Here is a 17,330-nt window from a genome sequence, read left to right on the forward strand (position 1 = left end):
ACGTGTTCACTTCCTTTGTTTCACAGTAAGCTCCTCGCTCTGTGTTTAAAGCCGTCGAGCTTGGAAAAGCGTAATCCCGAGCGGCAAAGGGGCTGATTGAAGGCGGAAACAGACTCTCCCTTCCCGAGATGTCCATAATCTGCAGGCAGCAAAGCAAAACTCCGGCCAAGGGCGGATCACCTCGCGCACGAGCGTTGGAGGCCTCGTGCATCTAGGAATCAGACGCTGCTGGGGTTTCTGAAACCAGAAAGAAGAGATTTTTCTTTTTCTGCTAAAACCAAAGGTACCGCAGCCAGCCCGAGGCCTCGCTTTTGGTCCCCGTTGCGGTGGCCGGAGCGAGTCAGCCACTGAGCTGGGGGCAGGCGATCGGGACCCGCTCGCGGCTCGGCCGGCAGCCCGGAGAGCTGACCCGCCGGGCAGCTGCCTTGCCGGCGCTGGCGGGGATCGCGAAGCAAACCCGCAGCGGAGACGGAGCGAGCTGCGCGGCTGGAGCGGACCTCTCGGTCCCAGCTGCTGCCTGGGGGCTCTTGCCTTGTGTGTTTGTGCTTACTGGGACGGTTTCCAGTGTTTAAGTGAAGGGTGCTAGCCTTGAGAGCAGGAAAGAAGCAAAACCCCTCGCTTTGGTTGTCGTTGTTGCCTGCAAGGAGACAGGGACGCCTTATGTCTTTAGTCTGGAACCCATTCTTATATTTAAGAAAAATAACAAAGAGTTAAATAGCACAAGATTTCTTTTGCCTAGGGAAAGCTTTAGCTGATAGAAGCTTAATTCAGCATTTGATGTGATTTAAATTAGTTACGGATGTGACACACTGTAGCCAAAAAAAAAAAAACAACCCTGTGCATCAAGAATACTTTTGATCCTCTCCTTTTCAGTTAAAATTGTATTAAACTGTTATTAAAATATTCATATGTGGTAGCTATCAAAATAAAACAAACCCCCCCCCCAATCTGTCCTGCTCTCTCTCTTTCTAGGGGGCTAATTTCTAGAGATCTGATGTCTGTAAGAAGCTTCGATTAACTGTAATCAGAATGGGAATGCTTAAAAAAACTGTCCGTGGGTAATTGTAAGCTGCTGTCACAAATCTTCCTCTCCTGGGCGCTGCTCAAGCCCGAGGCAGAAGGGGGGGGTCGAGCCTACGCGCGCCTCTGGCTGCTCCGCTTATTGCAGGCGCCCGAAGGGGCAGATGAGATCTGGGGTGGACGTGGTGACACCTCCCAGTGATGCCCCCCATCCTTAAGGCGCTCCCACTTTGCGGAAAGGCTGAAATTCCCGCGGTGGCCTGTTCCCCCCCCCCCCCCCCCCAAGGCCCCGGGTGTTGTGCAGCCGCCGAGCTGCAGTGGAGACCCTTGCACACTGCAGGACTTGGCTTGGGGGGGGGGGAGCAAAAACGCCACTAATTTGCGGGACTGCCGAGCCGCGGCGGAGGGGGTGGCACGGGAAGGCGGCGGAGGCGGCCGCCCGCCACGTCTCGCGGGGCGAGAGCTGCAGCGCCCGGGGCGGCGGGCACCCTTTCCGCGCCAGAAAACAGCCGGGTTGTGACGGCGAGGGCGAGCGGGCCAGGCCTGAGGGCGGCTGAGAAGCCAAGCGTTTTTAATTGCCCGTTTCTTCCGTGTTTCTCGCGCGGCCCTTCCCGGGCGTCCGGCCGCGCCATGGCTCTGCCCCGCGGGCTGAGGCTGATGCACCGGTGCCTTCGCCGCCCGGCGAGCCTGGGACGGGGCTGCGGCGCGGAGCGGAGCCGGGTGACGAAGACGAGGGAGAAGAGGGAGGCCGGGGCGGGCTGCCGGCTGGCAGGCTCCTCCTGGCAGGAGAGGTACGGCCGGCGGGAGGCCAGCCCCAGCTCTGAAATTTGTTTTCCTTCTGTGTGCGCGCTTGCTCTTTTTCCCCTCCGAGCTCAGTCGCGTCTCAACCCTGTTCCCTCGGCTCCAGCAGCCTGGAGTCAGATCCCCCCCGCCGGGCTCGGCAGGCCCCTCTGGCTCGCTGCCTGGGGGTGGGGGGGGGGACGCTGCTCCTGGCACTGCCCCTCAAGGGGTCCCGGCAAGACACCCCGGCTCCCCCGGGCGCCCAGGCATCGGCGGGCAACCGGCTGCAAAAGGCTCGGCCTGTCCCCTGGAGCGCTGATGGTGACGGTGCCCGCGGCCCTCTCGCAGGCAGGGCACCCGCCGAAGGGGAGCTTGCAGCAGAACCGGTTACGAGCATCGGGAGCCCCTAGCAGAGCTGTCTCGCCCGCAGCGCAGCCAGCTGGTGCAGCGCACGGACGCTAGGCTGCTCGTACCGGCAGGCGAGCAGTTCTGGGCACTGGCCCTGTGTTGCGCTTTGCAGGTTGGCGGATGCGGCCACCCCGCTGTGGAGACTTCCCTATGAAGAGCAGCTGCAGGTAAGACGTGTTCACCCGGCTTTTTGTGCCTCGTTGCCCCGGCTGTCCCTTCCACCCCCCTCTAGCAGCCTCTGCCGTTGAACCCTGCAGCCTGTTCTGACCCCGTTTCCTGCTGCTTTAATCCTTCAGTTATTCTGAGGGACAGAAAGTGTGGAGGTCCCCTATGGGTGGCCTCTGCGATGATGAAGAGCCCGGGAACACGTTCTTGCATGGTGGTCCTGTCCGGTACAGGGCAGCCAGTGAGCTGTGGCTGAGGGGTCTCCGATGGGACAGAGAGGCTCCCTGGGACCCAGAGCTCTGGGGACACGGACCCAGGTTGTCTCCCTGCTCGGCTCTGAGCGTCGGTGGTGTACAGCGCCATGAGAAAGTCCAGGTTTCTCTAGGGCTACGTCCTACTCGTGCTATTCCCTCCTGCCTCGTGTGGGCCACGCGAGCTGGGTGACCATCGCCTTCCCGCTGCCTCGTGGTCCTGCAAGAGGGTTTCTGGCTTAGGACTCCTCCGCAGGTGAAGTCTGAAAGCCAGAGGAAGACTTTGCAGACGCTGGTGTCTCGCCTCGAGGAAGCGGGCATAGATGCGCAGAAACCTGGGGGCCTCTGCTGTCCTCTCCGTCCTATGGTCCCCTCAGTGAGTATCTCGCGGGGACGCTGTCCGCTCTGAGGCCCTGACCAGGGGTCACTCAGCTCCTGAAGAGTTTCGTGGTGGGGATTAACTGGTTGCAGTGACGACTGCCGTCCTTGCTGGTTTCTGCAACTGCCGGAGCATGAAACGGGCCTGCTAATTAGGGGTCCTGGTTTAGTGTCCACGCCGAGCCTCCAGCAAGCTTTGCTTGAACTCCTCTGGTTTCTGAAAGGCTCCACCTGGGCTGCCCCCAGGTCTCGCTCCCCGATAAACCTTTCACCGTTCTCTCACGGGCAGCTGTTTCTTCTCCCCAGGATAGGTCTGGGGGGGTCTCAGGCCCAAAATCTCTTTCTGGATTTTGCAAACTCCTGGATGTCTTTCTACGTTACTAATAGAACAGCCAGACCGGGTTTTGGCTTTCCGTCGTTACCTTTCTTTAACCCAAGGCTGAACTTTTTCTTCTCTTTTTTCCTTCAGCCCGTCATTAATGGCTACCGAAACAAATCCTCCTTCTCGGTGAACCGAGGACCGGATGGGAACCCCAAAACCGTGGGGTTGTACGTGGGCACTGGCAGAGGTCAGTGCGGGACAAGGTGCGGGGTGGCAGCCGGGGGGCTCTGCTGCCACGTGCCTAAGCCTGCGGCGCGCCGAGAGGAACGTCCCGCCGCCCGGCGCGGCGTTCTGCGGGGCGGTTTGCTTTTGTGCAATGGACACATCAGGTCTCGGGTCCGTCTAAGCTAATCGGTGGTGAGCTAGTTCATGTTGTTGGTGTTCAGGCTTTTCGACTCCGCACCCCTAGCAAGAGGTGCTGCCTCACTGCTTACGTCCCCACCACGGTTCTCCGGTTCGGAAATCGGCTTGCTCTGCTCCCGCTCCATCGTTCAAAGCGCGGTGCTGTGCTCCTCTGGAGGCTGGTACCAGGCATTTAAGCAAGCGCCCGAGCACTCGCCTCTCCATGGCAGATAGCAGTAATAGTCAATGGCAGGGGGAATTCTGGCAGCTCCTGAAGGATATGGGAAATATGCTCTAGAGGACCCTGCTTGAGCAGGGAGGTTGGACCAGACGATCTCCAGAGGTCCCTTCCAACCTCAACCATTCTGTGATTCTGTGACCCTGTGATAGGAGTTACCCAGCATCTCATAGGGGTTAGGGGGGGAATTTAGACATTAGGGGGTTTGTGTTTGTGAGATGGTGGTTTGTTTTGTTTTGTTTTCTTTACAATGGGACAATTCTTGGGGCAGACCTTTCTACAGTTTATCACGGCAGGTGCCACAGAGGCTCACCGTTCCCTGTGGAAACAACTAAATACCTGCCCTTCTCTCTCCAGCAAGAAATATTGTCTGCGTGAAAGCTGACCACATGGAGAACATACCCACAAAACACAAACTAGTAGCCCAGGTAAAAAAAAAAAAAAATCTTATCTGTATCTAGCCTGGGGAATAGAGGGAGGCTGCAATAACATGTACTTGGGGGAAAATATGTGCTTATGTGGGGCTTTCACATGCATTTCCATGTTGGGAACGTTTCCAGTCCTCACCCAAATATTTTTTAAAACTTAACAGTTAGCGTGAGAACCTCTAAACTGTCCTGGAGGATGAAGTTAATCGAGTGACAATTAAATCCTGCAAAAAATGCGTGAAAATCACAAATGGAAATGATCAAAGTGTCTCGCTTTCCAGTGACTAAACTCTGACAGAGCTTTCGCTCAGTGTGTTTCAATGAAAAGGAAAACGCCGACAATAACGGCAGGGCGGCCGCCGGTCTGAGGCGTGCCGAGTCACGCGAAGGCCAGGGCAGTAGGTTCGGGCGCCTTCGCGGTCCTCTGAGTGCCACTTCCCTTCCCCGCAGTGCTACGAGGAGTTCCTCCGGCACTCCCCGCTGGAGCCCTGCCTCCTCTTCCACCACGGCGGACACTGGCGGGAGCTCATCGTACGCACCAACAGCCGAGGCCACACAATGGCTATCGTCACCTTCCACCCCCAGCAGCTCGGCCAGGTGAGTTTGGGGGGAGCCGGGGCCCCGGCACCAAGGACACTAGCTGCTTGGTCCTGGAGGTCCTGCTGCTGTGTCCTTGCTCCCTGCGTCCTTCTGGGGAGGATGGAGGAGACTGAGGCTTCTGAGAGGTGCCTGAAGTGAGCACCCTTGAGCAGGAGTCCTAGCAAGCAGCGGGCGCAAGCCTGGCAAGGGCCAGCAGCAGTTTGGAGAGGATGAACTGGAGCTTTCTGGTTCTGCGTGAAACGGAGATGGAAAAAGAGGCTATTTCTCTCTGTAGTCCATGAAGCCTGACCATGACCAGAGGCTTCTGGATGGCAGGCAGCCATTTTACATAAAGATGTCAAAGCTGTCCTGAATTAAGCCTAAAGTAGGCTTCACTTCACATGCATAAAAAGCCGCTGATGGGCAGTTTTGTATCCATAGACCTATGGACAAATCTAATGTTGAGTGAGATAAGTCAGTGTCAGGGTCCCCCAGCTGACAGGACATCTGGCACATAGGAAATAATGGCAGGACCTATCTAAGATCTATAAAATCCCAGTCAGAGATGATGCCATGTTCAGCCTTGCACGGGCTCTATGACAGTGCGATTTTCGGCTAGGCTTTTCGGTGGAGCACTGGGCCTACTGGCTGGGTGTATAACTGGGGAGAGGTGTCTAAGCAGATTACCCAGACACGGTTTTTCCTTTCTTGCTCTTGACAGGAGGCACTGGCTGCTCAGAAAGCATTGCTTAGGGAGTTCTTCACTTGTGGACCTGGAGCAGTCTGTGCCTTGACTTCACTTTATTTCCAAGAGAGGTAAATGTGTTGACCCTTCTGAAACTTGCAGCGCGCTGCGGTACGAAGGAAAGGCCCCAAGGGAAGAATGAAAACAAAGCTGTCTCCTTTTTCTCACCCATCTCTGATCATGCTCAAGTTCTACCAATCCAGGAGCACTTCAAGAGAATGACAGATGCTTGGATGGCTTTCTTGCCAACGCTACTTTCAGATGGCCACATCTTTTCTTTATCTTGAAGCACCTGAAATACTTTAATACACTTTGGCTTTACCTCCTGAGAGCTCTGAGCCTAGGAAACTGAAGAAAAACAATCTGAAGGAGCTTTCCCAAGACAATAAATCAAGCTGACAGCTGAACTGGGAATAGATCCTAGGAACCCTGCCTTATAGTCAGTCATTTTGACCCTGTTGATGAATTTTACATTGAGCAAGTCACAGATTCCTTATTGGTAATCCTTTGAACTTGCTGAAATGTTCAGGGGAAATAAAAGTAGGTGTGGGGAGAACCGTTCTCCCCTTCCCACAAGCACCCCAAGAGCAAAAATGGAAATAAGATAACCCTTTGCAAGCTCTGCCTTCTAATGGCTTGCTGTGTTTGTTCCTCAAGCACTATGACCCGCTGTTCCCACGAGCAGTCGCCCTACCAGCTCCTTTATGGAGAACCACACATCTTTGAGGAGCTGCTTGGCCTGAAGTTTCGCATCTCTCCAGATGCTTTTTTCCAAGTAAACACACGTGGAGCAGAAGTGCTGTACCAGGAGGTGGGGAAGCTGAGCCAGGCTGCTGGAGACACTGTCCTCCTTGATGTCTGCTGTGGCACGGGTGAGCAGCAGCCGTGGAGCGTGAGCAGTGCGAGCCTGGCTCTGACTAGGCTTGTGCCAAATATATCCCTGCTCTCTAGAACCCCGTTTCTTCAGCTTGGAAGTCCGCAGTATTTCTGTGTCCCTCGTTTCCAGGCACAATCGGTCTTTCTCTGGCTCGCCAAGTGTCCGAGGTTATTGGTATTGAGATAGTGGAGAAGGCAATAGAGGATGCCAGGTGGAACGCAGCACTCAACGGTGAGTTCAGACTCGCCATTGCAGAAAGTTGCAAACTAACTGTTGAAAAAATATGAAGCAACAGTGAGGGGAGGGCTCCTAACAACTACCTGCCATCAGCGGTACCAAAAAGAGGAGGTACTTCATGTTGCAATTGACCCCCCTCTCTTTGCTTTCATAAGTTGGTACAGCGCTCCTTCCCTCACTGTTTCATTGATGTGAAAGACTGGAGCTGGGTGGTCATGTAGGAAACGTGGTTTGGGACAGTGTGGGGAAATACTTGGGTGAGATGGTCGGTGCTCATGCGGATGGCATCTTGTATAACAAACGCATTTCTCAAAGAACTGTCCTCCAATGATAAGAGACTTGGATATTTGTTTTGCCTAAGTCAGCCTTTTTTCTCTTTATATCTGGTGATATATATCTGCTGTTCTTGCACCGTGTGTTTGCCACTGTGCTTCACAGGAATTTCAAACTGTGAGTTTCACAGCGGGAAGGCAGAGACTGTGTTACCACAACTCCTGTCATCGTGGAAGGACGACCGACCCCTTGTTGCGGTGGTGAACCCATCCCGGGCTGGGCTCCGTAAGAGAACATGCTATTTATTTTCAATCTTATAAAGAGAGAATTTTGCATGAGTTATGTAAGGCCTGTCATACTGGCTGAAGCCCTTTGCTCACGTAGTGTCTCGTTCCTCACCCGGCTGCTGGCAGCAGCCAAAAGCAGCTGTTTCAGAAGGAGTAAGAAATCCTGCAGTTGGCAAGCTTGGCCGTGGTGCCGTGTTGGCCCACAGAGCTCAGCAGGCTTATGGCGTGCTCTGAGAGAGCCAGTCCTTTCGTAAGGCTGACACAAGGCGTTTGGGCTGCTTTTGATTCTTGCTTTGTGAGAAGGTGAAAAGTGGGCCTTGCCCATCAGTCTTTTCTGTGGAGTCTGCTGCCTTCTGTGTATCCTGCTTTCTCTTTAAAGCAGACAGCACTAATCTTTTTTCATCTTGCATAGACTCAGAGAGTATTTGAGGAGCGAAAGAGCCTCGGAGGTCTCTGGTGCAATCCCCCAGCCAATCCAAGGCTGACTTCAGAGTTATATTAGGTTGCACAGGGCTTCCTGCAGCTGAAGCTTGAATGTCTCCAAGGATGGAAATTCCCCAGCCTCTCTGGGCCCCTGTCCCAATGTTTGATGCCCCTCTTTCTGAGAATGTTTTCCCTAATGCATCTAATTAGAACTTCCCCTTGATGCAAAGTGTCTCTTGTCGCTCATCCTGTCACTGTGCACCTTCAAGAAGAGTCTGGCTCCATCTTCTCTATAACCCTCCTATCAGGCCACTGCAGACAGTAAATAGATCCTCTCTTACCTTTCCATCCTCAGGCTGAGCAGCCCCAGCTCTCTCAGACTCTCCTCGTACGTGCTGTGCGCCAGCCCTCTGAGCATCTTGGTGGCCTCCCCTGCACTTGCTCCAGTGTGTCCTGGGAAGCTCCAAACTGGAGATAGTGTGCAGATGCGGTCCCACAAGTGTATAGGGAAGGTTTTATGTGCCTCTGTTTCATTTAACAAATTTTCTCTCATCCTTCCTTCTCCTGGAAAGCAGAGGGAGTTCTCCCTCAGCTCTACCTTGCCAAATTTGGCTGAGGTGTTGGCAGTGCGAGCTGCATCCTTGGCCTCCTGCACCTGAGAAAGGACGTGGCAAAATATGCAACATTCGCTTTTCCCTTTATTTTGGTCAGTTCAGCGCAGTTCTGTGGTACTGGACCTGTAATCTTTCTTTCTGGAGAACATGCTGTCATGGTGTCTCAGTAGCCAAGCTTGGTGTCTTTCTGTTTTTGCAGATTACAGGGTTGTGCGAGCCATCCGAAACTGTAAGGCCATCCGAAGGCTGCTCTACGTCTCCTGCAAGCCGGAGGGTGAAGCCATGAGGAACTTTCTTGAGTGAGCACTCCACCATCCCTTCCTTTCCACTGACATTAGTGATAGAGCTTATTGTGCCCTGAGGACAAAGACAGAAATATCTGGCTGTTTCTCAGGAAGGTTTTTATTGTGACTGAATGTCACTGGATTAATTCTGCAGGTATGATCCGGGCCTAGCCACTCAGTGGGATATCAAGTCCCCTAGGTTCACCGCAGGAACATGGGCCCCTGTCCAATGAAGTGAAGTCAGTAGGATTAGTCACCTGCTTAAGGTTAATCAAATAATTACATGTTTTTCTGCGGCAAACACATTCGCAGATGATAAAATTGCCGGCAGATATCCTATGAAGCTACCGCCAGACTGAGGATCATTTTCTCTTCGTATTAAGTGTCTTTGAGCTGGGATGGCTTGTGTGAAATGAAGCCTGAAACCGACCACCAACCCTTCAGCTTCTCCGTGAGGTTTTTCAGGGCTGGTGGGATTCAATATGGGTGGTTCCAGACCTTATATCAGTGTCAACTGCAGGCTCTGATGGATGTTCGCCAAACACTAGATACCTCCTTCATGCGTCCTCTGTCCTATTGCACTACTGCGCAGTGGCAAGGCTTCTGCTCTTGGTCTAAAGGATGCCCTTCAAACATTTTGCTGTCTGTAGATTGTGCTGTCCACCTGACCCCAGGAAGAAGCTGGAAGGAGAGCCGTTTGCCCCCACCTTGGCTATACCTTTTGACCTGTTTCCACACACCGTTCATTGTGAGCTGGTGCTGCTGTTCACCCGCTGATGAGCCAGGCAGGTACGCAAGCTCTGAGAGCTGGGGAAGCAACCTCCAAGTGTTCTGAAGGCTGGAATGGATGTGCTTATGCTTTTAATTTATTTTCTTGAAATGCGTATAGAAATAAATAAATCTTTTTGCTTTTACCTTGGGTTGCCTGACTACACTGTTCTGTATGGAAACACCCAGATTTCTGGGGGTGAAAAGATTCTTGGTATCACTTCAAAATCCCTTCCTCCCCTCCGAATCTCTTCTTTGGCTGCTGGTCAAAGTAGCCTGGAAACCTCTTCAGCCTCCTCCTGATACTGTGAATTTTCACCATCTGCATGCAAATATGAAGCATGAAAATCCCCACTGTATTTTCTGATATTGTCATGTCATTAGTTTTCTGCTTGCTTCAAGGCTATTTCAGGTGTTTTTAAAGTTGATAGTGAACTTCCTATGAAGGAACTTCAGGAACTAGGAATTCTCATGCTTCATGGGGGAAACTCATCAATTTTGGGAAAATATTTCCTATATAAACTTCAAAAGCAGTATTGATACACTGCCAGTCATATGGATAAGGGGACAATGAGAAAGCTATTTCTATAAACTGAAATGAAGAGGGTGCAGATTTCAGTGTTTCTTCCTCCATACACCCATCCCCTTTCTTTGCTAATGCTTGTTGATATCTAAATATGAAATGCCCCCTAGAAAGTCAGCAGCAACAAGCTGTTTTCTTATCGAGTTGCACTGTGATAGCTAATTCAGAAATATGGTCTACTTTGAATCTGTCCTGCCATGCTGGAAACTTTGATGCTACGTGAACTGCTGTTTTTATTACTAGCTCTCACCAGCTCTTCAAAAGATGAAGCTGCTACAAACTGTAGGTAGGTCCAGGTCAGCAAAGATTTCCCTTTTGTTTTGTGGACTCTGTGTTGTCTCAAGGGCTCCTTTTTTGCTGTTGTTTTTTCCGAGTTGTGACACTTACGTTGTATTGAAGTTACCTTTTGGGTTAATCCTGATCATCTAGGCCAGAGCAGTAGTAGAATACATATCAGGAGTTAGGCCATTGAATTTGACTCGGAAAGAGGAATTCCCTAACTGATTTGGGTGAATAAAGGGTTAACAAACCACCTAAGGAAGCAGGGAGAACTGTCTGTCCTGAGGAGCACAGTTCCAAGTGTTTTTCAGACTTGTAAGCGCAGTGCTAAGAAACCGTGATCTTGGAACAACCACCACCACCAGTCAGTTCACAGGCTGCAGAGGCTTAAAATGAATGGGGTCAGCACCTGGCACTTGCTACAACAGACAGATGCTAGACCAGACAGGGAGGTGGTGGGGCAGATTGCTCGCTCATCTCTTTTGCTCTCCCATGAGTATAAGACTTTTGCACATTTTTACAGCCTCTCATCTGGGGTTCATAGCGAGGGATGCAGTTTTCAACAGTGGTGTTGGTACCATTGTAGCCTGGCTTCTTGCCGCGAGATGCGAATGGATTTCTGCCTAACCCAGCTTTGCTTGTGTCAAAAGAAAACCTGTTGCAAATTGGAGGGGGAGAGAGGGTGACTAAATCAGAAAGTGAGACAGCATCGGGAAACTGCCCCACTGATCTCTGGAGACTAAACATCTGGGACAAGCGATGGAGCTTCTCTGCAATTTGGGGGGGAGGGCACCGTGGCCTGAGTGTCCCCTTTTGGACATCAGGTTTCAGGACCGCCACAGGGACAAGACATTTCTTTTACTCTTCTGGAGCAAATATATTAAGCAACACATGGTTTACTGTGTATTGAGTATCTGAAAAAACTCCTAGTGTCTGTAACCAGCCTGCGTACCAGAGCTCTCCGACCGCATTTCCTCGGTAGTAGGTTGCTCCGGTGCCCTCTGCTAAAATGTCCTCGTTTTCCCACTAGTGAGCAACTGTGCTATGCGTTTGGCTGCCTTCCCACCTCCCTAGAACTGGCTCCGCTTCGGCTTTGTGTGTAATTTACGGCGCGTGCGAGGAAACAGAGGAGTGTTCATAGGTGACTGTGGCGGTGGGCATTCCCGGAGCTCAGCAGGCGCCAGCGACGGCCTGGCTCCGGTTGCATTGCTGCGGGGCATTAGGACCCGGAGGTTGCCGAGCGGAGGAGGCCGAATCCCTCTCCCGCTGTCATCCTCTGCTTCTGCAGCCTTATTCCCCATCTCCTTCAATGGTGACGGACTACCTCCTGCCCGGGCGGCCAGCCACAGCGAGGCCTCGCTAGGACCGCTTCCCGGCGGATCGATGGCATCTCCCAGGACCATCACCATCGTCGCCCTCTCGGTGGCCTTGGGGCTCTTCTTCGTCTTTATGGGGACCATCAAATTGACCCCTCGGCTCAGCAGAGACGCCTACAACGAGATGGTGAGTACGGCGGTGCGGGAGACGTGCTGCTGGCAGGGCTCGCGCCCCTCAACCCTGCGGCAGGAGCAGCCGAGCGGGAGCAACGTCTGCAGAGACGGCGACGGAGCCCGGAGCGACGGGAGCGAGAGGGAAGACGGCTCTGCGAAGCCTCTCCGCCTCTTTATCTGGCGGACACAGAGGGAAACAAATAACATGGAGCGCGGAGAATACCCGGGCAGCCGTCTCTTGGGCTCCGTTTGAGCCTATTTACAGAGAAACCTCCCGTGGACAAGGACGGGGAAGGGAGGAGGGAGAGGAGGCGAGCAGGATGGGGTATGAAGGCGCACGGATGCCTGCAAAAACAGGGGGAAATTCAGGTCTCTGTAAAGCAAGATCTGAGGGAGGGTGCAGCAGGCAGGTACAGCGATCCGTGGGCGGGGGGATACCTACCCCCTGGAAAAGAAAAAACGGGGACGCCTGCCTGCTTTGCAAGCCAGATAACCATTCTCCGAATTATCTGTGCTTTAAAGCAAGGATAACGACAAAGACCGTCCCTACCTCGCCGGCCTTGCGTGGGGATTCACTTTGAGACTCTTATCTAGAGGAAGAAGATATTATTAACAGTTGCATTATTATTATTATGCCCTTTAGCCTGAGATTGCAGCCTCTCCTCCCCTTGCAAACGGGAAAGGGGCGAGAAGAAGAAGGAGAAGTCTCTATGTGCGTTTTTTGGCTGGTTAGCAAGTTTCTGTTCCTCTCTGCCCAGGGCCAAACCCGCTGCAAAGCTTCACCTGCTGAGGGCCGCAGGCAGGCCGAGGGACCGTCCTCTGCGTTTTGCTTCCTCCTCTCCGTTTGCTTGCCCTCCTGCTCCCTCCCTCCCCCATTTTTGTTACGTTTATTGCAAGGGCTCAAAGGTGTGGGTATTATTTTTGGGCCCCTAAGAAACAGTGACGGCAGTTTCCAGCACGTTCTGCTCTCTCCCTTCCGTGCACCTGCCCAGCTGCTTTTCCCTAGCTCTCAAATAACCTCTGAATCGCTGCGCCTTGCCCGCACCCCAGCCTAGACAGCTCGGCGAGAGCAATCACCAAGAGAGAACAGGGCAGCAAGAGATGAAGACAAAATGTGCAGAAAATAAAGCTCTTAAGCTGCGGCTGCAGAAGTAAAATTAAGGGGGGAAAAAAAAGTGCCGAAACGTGAGAAGCATTGCAAAATCCTTGCTCCCTATAATACTTTGCTTCTCTGAGGGTCCCTTCCTACTTTTCCAAAAAGAATCAGGCCTACAGGTAGGAATTATCCCCATTTTTACAAAAGAGAAGGCAGAGATGTTCAGATACTGGACAGCCTTAATACGCTGTATTGTAACATGTTCATGGCTCGTTAGGCTTTTGTGCTTTTTGCTGTGCTGCGCGCTAGGGTGGTCTGCAACGTAATGGGGACAGCGAGTGAGAACTCGGTCTTGGCAATCAATAAACGTGGCCTCTTGCCCCAAGCACAGGGAGACCCTCTCTTACCTCCTGACAACACCAAATTTGCAGCTGATTTCATTCAGCAAAAAGCATACACATTAGTTTGTGTATTAAAACATTGAAAATATCAGAGTGCTTTAGGGCACTGGTACCAATAAGTTTCGTTATAAAGCTGTATCTTTCACAGCGGGTTAAAAAATTGGTGCTTTCAGGAAAGGTTTTACTCGCTGAAGGTTTAAAGTGCATTCTTAACATAAATACACTCAGAGAAGACATGTCATGGGATCTTTAGTTATTTAGTAACAAGAACGCTGCACAATTTTTCCCTGCACGTGCAGCATTTCATCAGCTTCTCTAAGAAGGAAGCAGCAACGTTCACAGGCAAGCGGGGAAGTTTTGTGTGCCCATAATGCATGTTTCCAAAATTACCTCTGATCTACGCTCTGATTAGCACATGTGAGATCTGCACAACCATGTACCTGAGATTAGGGCTTCTGTTTTTCTCTCCCTGATTAGGCAGCAGAGATGCAAGAATATAAGATGTATCTTCTTAGGGAGGTTGTTTTTCCCTCTAAGAATGAGGTGTCCGTTTAAGGAGGCTGTCTTGTAACTATACAGCTTCTCAATCCAGCAGAAACCAGACAGCAAGGATGGCAAAAGTCAGCTTGCTTTTAGCAGAGGAAAGAAGAGATTGTAAAGCTGTGTAGGAACAGGAGCAGTAGGCTTGGTGAATCTCAACTTTGGCGTACAGTCCCACGCTAAGATTGTACTGGGATATTCTAGGTTGCTTTGCGGTGGAAAGGGACTTCTGTTTTTACTTTGTCCTTTGGCTTTGCAGGGACTAGGTGCATTATTTAATTATAAAGGGCATGCCCCTTCTGGAGAGAGGTATTTTTTTAATAACGTGGTTCTGCATTGTTAATTTTAGCAATGGTAACTTCAGACTTCAGGAGAAGGCACTGTTGGCCGGTCCTAGCTCAAGAAATAGGTGCTACGCTGCCGAACTGTTCTCCAGCTAGGAGACAATGTATAAAGCTAGGAGATGCATCCAGCTAGGAGACAACATATTCCCCCATAAAGGGGGAATTGCAGGCTGACGGTGGGTGTGAATATCCTTCTAACAGTAGCTTTAAAGGTGCAGGCTGGATATCAAGCCAGAGGGTCTGCGGTGACTGAAGGGATCTTTACATCGTATTGCAGATCAATCTGTTTGACTGGAAGCCTTTTTACTTGCTCACATTACGGTGTTCTACACTCTAACTGTTTGATTCCAGAAACGAGCCTACAAAAGCTACGTGCGGGCCCTTCCCATGCTGAAGAAGATGGGAGTCAGCTCCATCCTTCTCCGCAAGAGCATCGGTGCCCTGGAAGTGGCATGTGGCATTGTCATGACTCTGGTGCCCGGTCGCCCCAAGGACGTGGCCAACTTTCTCCTCCTCCTCCTCGTGCTGGCTGTGCTCTTTTTCCACCAGCTAGTGGGGGATCCACTCAAGCGTTATGCCCATGCCCTAGTCTTTGGGATCCTGCTTACTTGCCGCCTGCTGATTGCCCGTCAGCCTGAGGAGCAGCCGCCAGAAAAGAGGATCCTGTCGGTGAACGGGGACGAGCAGCCCCTTGCCCATGAGGCGGCTCCTGAGAAAGGCAAAATGAAGGTATCCTAGCTGAGTGTGTTTGAGGAATACGGACCCACGAGGCAGCTCTCTCCAAAAGCACCCCAGAAAGTTTGTTTTTTATTTACCTATTTTTTGGCTGTCTAAATAAAGTTGCACTTGGGGTCTGAGAGACACAGGTTATGTCTACACTGTAGTTGTGCTTTTGCTGCTGCCTTGTGACGTAGAAAAATACAAGCTGGCTTTAAACTAGATAGCTTGGAGGCAGTTAGCAGCCCGCCTGGAGGAGCGCTGGCCTCAATAGGAGCTGCAAAACCAATCTGAGAGCATGGGCGAATACTTGGGCAGTTAGCCTGTGGTAACTCAGTGCTTCTGGAGGGGCGGAATTAGTCCCTGAGCGAGGCAGTTTAAAGCTAGCCTGAATAGACCTCTGCTGCATTGCAATCTTGGCAGCAACTGCTGTGTAGAACATAACCAGAGCGTCTAGGGCATGTGTCCCTGCACCGGCTTGTGCAACCCACCTGATAGAGCTATCTGATTGCAAATATACATGTTTTCTTTTATATAGTCGGGGGGGGTGGGAAAGGACCCTACTTGAGCATAAATAGTAGTATTTGTGTTTGAGGGAGGGACCTCCAGTCTCTGCTGCCTCTGTGACCAGTCCTGTACGTGGACTGGTTCTCCAGGGAAAACAGGTGATGCCACTATTTGCCTCTTCCTGGATTTCCACACTTTGCACAGGTTTCCACACTTCACAGACGGGGGCAATGCCCTAGTGAGAGTAACTGTTTTTCCCTGCTTCACACAAGCCACTGGTCTCCCTTCACCCATTTCAGCAGACAGCAAGGATCCCTGGTGCAGGAACGGGGAGAACTGCCCAAAGAATTGGTTTTACTCAGTAATAAACCCCGAAGTTCCAAAATGTGTGCCTGCTGCTGGCAAAAATCACCATGCTCCCTATTTCCTTAGGGGGAGGGAAAAAATCCCCTTTTCCACTACTGCAACTTTATAGAATTGTTGATTATTGCTAATAGGTTACGGTCTGAACCTGCCCAGGTACCTCATTGTGTATCCCACATACAGCTTGAGTGAGCTGGGGGAAGTCCTGGCACAAGAGCCTGAATCCCTGTGTGTTGTTATCTGAAATCTTACCGAGTGTCATGAGAAGCGTGTTTTAACTTTAAGTTTCGTTTGTTTTCTTGCTGTTTGTCTGTTTTCAGGTTTTTTTCCTTATTTTCTTAATTATTCATGAAAATAAACTTTTTGAAATTTGGAGGAAAATGTTTGCATAGTAGCAAATTTTTTTTGAGAGATGCATCTGAAAATACTTTTCATGGGCTCAGAAACTGCACCTAAAACAGGAAGAATCACATTAGGTGACAATCCACTGAGAAAGACAAAGTAATGCAGGATAGAAACCATCTGAACATTACTGGACTGTGCGTTAACTAGAGGCGTGTAAGAGAGACAACTGAACACTTTCATGAAACAGTCTCATAAATTTCTGCTTCGGGACATGTCAGTGAAAAAAGACACAAAAACCCCAAAATGTTGAAATTTTCCATAATTTGATAGATGTTCACATGCAGTACATCCAGCTCTGATCTTCCAGTTTTGCTCTTACGCAAGGCTGCTGCAGATGCAGACAAATGCCCAAATGCGCTGCAAAATCCTCCTCTCAGAGCCCCAAACATCGACTGTCTCCTATCAGATACGCACCCCAGACAAACTACAAGAAGCCACCTTTGGCAGACAATCTCTTGCCTTTACAGATTACCTCAAGGTCATCCCAAATTCATATATGATTTCCTATACTTTGTGAAGGATATTTCTTCTACTATGCCTAGACTGAAGTTAATAATCACTTAATTCAAAAACTGATAAAAACGTCACCAACTCAAATACCCATCAAGACGTACACTCCTGCACAACATACTCACAACTGTATTGCTGCAACCTTTTGGCCAGCCACCCCTCTCAAGTGCACCTTATCTCTGACTTGGTAAACTTCTGGAAAGAAAGGCTTGTGTTTGCCTTTTGTAACGCTCTTCGCTAAAACCCGCACGGCTGGTGCAGTACTAAAATAAACGTGAACTATTCAGCAGAGCAAAGCTCGTTCCTGCCACCAGCTCGTTAGCTAGGTGCAGCCTGGAAGAACTTGAGACTGTGAGCAAAGTCACCACCTCCTTCCACCTTCCTCCTTCACAGCACTGCGCAATTACTGATCCCCAGCAGCACCTAACCGTTACAGAAGACGACATGACTCTGCTTGGAGCCCAGTAACAACAACTCTATATTTAACTATGCTGGATTGACCTCCATCACTGCCCCTCAGCATTAGCAAGCTATTTTTGGAAGCTACCAGTCATCTTTGCTTGCTAGAGGTGATAAGGCACCAGGAACTAATTCAGTCCTTTCGCAACGCCATATT

At 51.0% G+C, this 17,330-nt stretch overlaps 2 protein-coding genes across 3 annotated transcripts; both read left to right on the forward strand.

Annotated features, from left to right (window-relative positions):
* Positions 1 to 1,329: 1,329 nt before the first annotated feature.
* Positions 1,330 to 9,625, forward strand: TRMT2B (tRNA methyltransferase 2 homolog B). Of its 2 annotated transcripts, none has more exons than XM_068957175.1 (12): positions 1,330 to 1,811; positions 2,321 to 2,375; positions 2,881 to 3,000; positions 3,472 to 3,571; positions 4,322 to 4,392; positions 4,843 to 4,989; positions 5,693 to 5,787; positions 6,374 to 6,588; positions 6,723 to 6,824; positions 7,269 to 7,388; positions 8,627 to 8,726; positions 9,362 to 9,625. In XM_068957175.1, the coding sequence occupies exons 1-12, from the start codon at positions 1,651 to 1,653 to the stop codon at positions 9,486 to 9,488; spliced, it is 1,413 nt and encodes a 470-aa protein (XP_068813276.1). In that variant the 5' UTR covers positions 1,330 to 1,650; the 3' UTR covers positions 9,489 to 9,625. The 2 variants fall into 2 exon arrangements, with proteins under 2 accessions (XP_068813276.1, XP_068813277.1); XM_068957176.1 differs by having other exon boundaries at positions 1,426 to 1,811; positions 2,868 to 3,000.
* Positions 9,626 to 11,347: 1,722 nt separating this feature from the next.
* On the forward strand, positions 11,348 to 16,180 carry TMEM35A (transmembrane protein 35A). The gene is made up of 2 exons (XM_009687669.2): positions 11,348 to 11,844; positions 14,564 to 16,180. The coding sequence occupies exons 1-2, from the start codon at positions 11,725 to 11,727 to the stop codon at positions 14,948 to 14,950; spliced, it is 507 nt and encodes a 168-aa protein (XP_009685964.1). The 5' UTR covers positions 11,348 to 11,724; the 3' UTR covers positions 14,951 to 16,180.
* The last annotated feature ends 1,150 nt before the right edge of the window (positions 16,181 to 17,330 follow it).

The sequence above is a fragment of the Struthio camelus genome, chromosome 11 (assembly GCF_040807025.1).
Source record: "Struthio camelus isolate bStrCam1 chromosome 11, bStrCam1.hap1, whole genome shotgun sequence".
NCBI classification, from domain to species: Eukaryota; Metazoa; Chordata; class Aves; order Struthioniformes; family Struthionidae; genus Struthio; species Struthio camelus.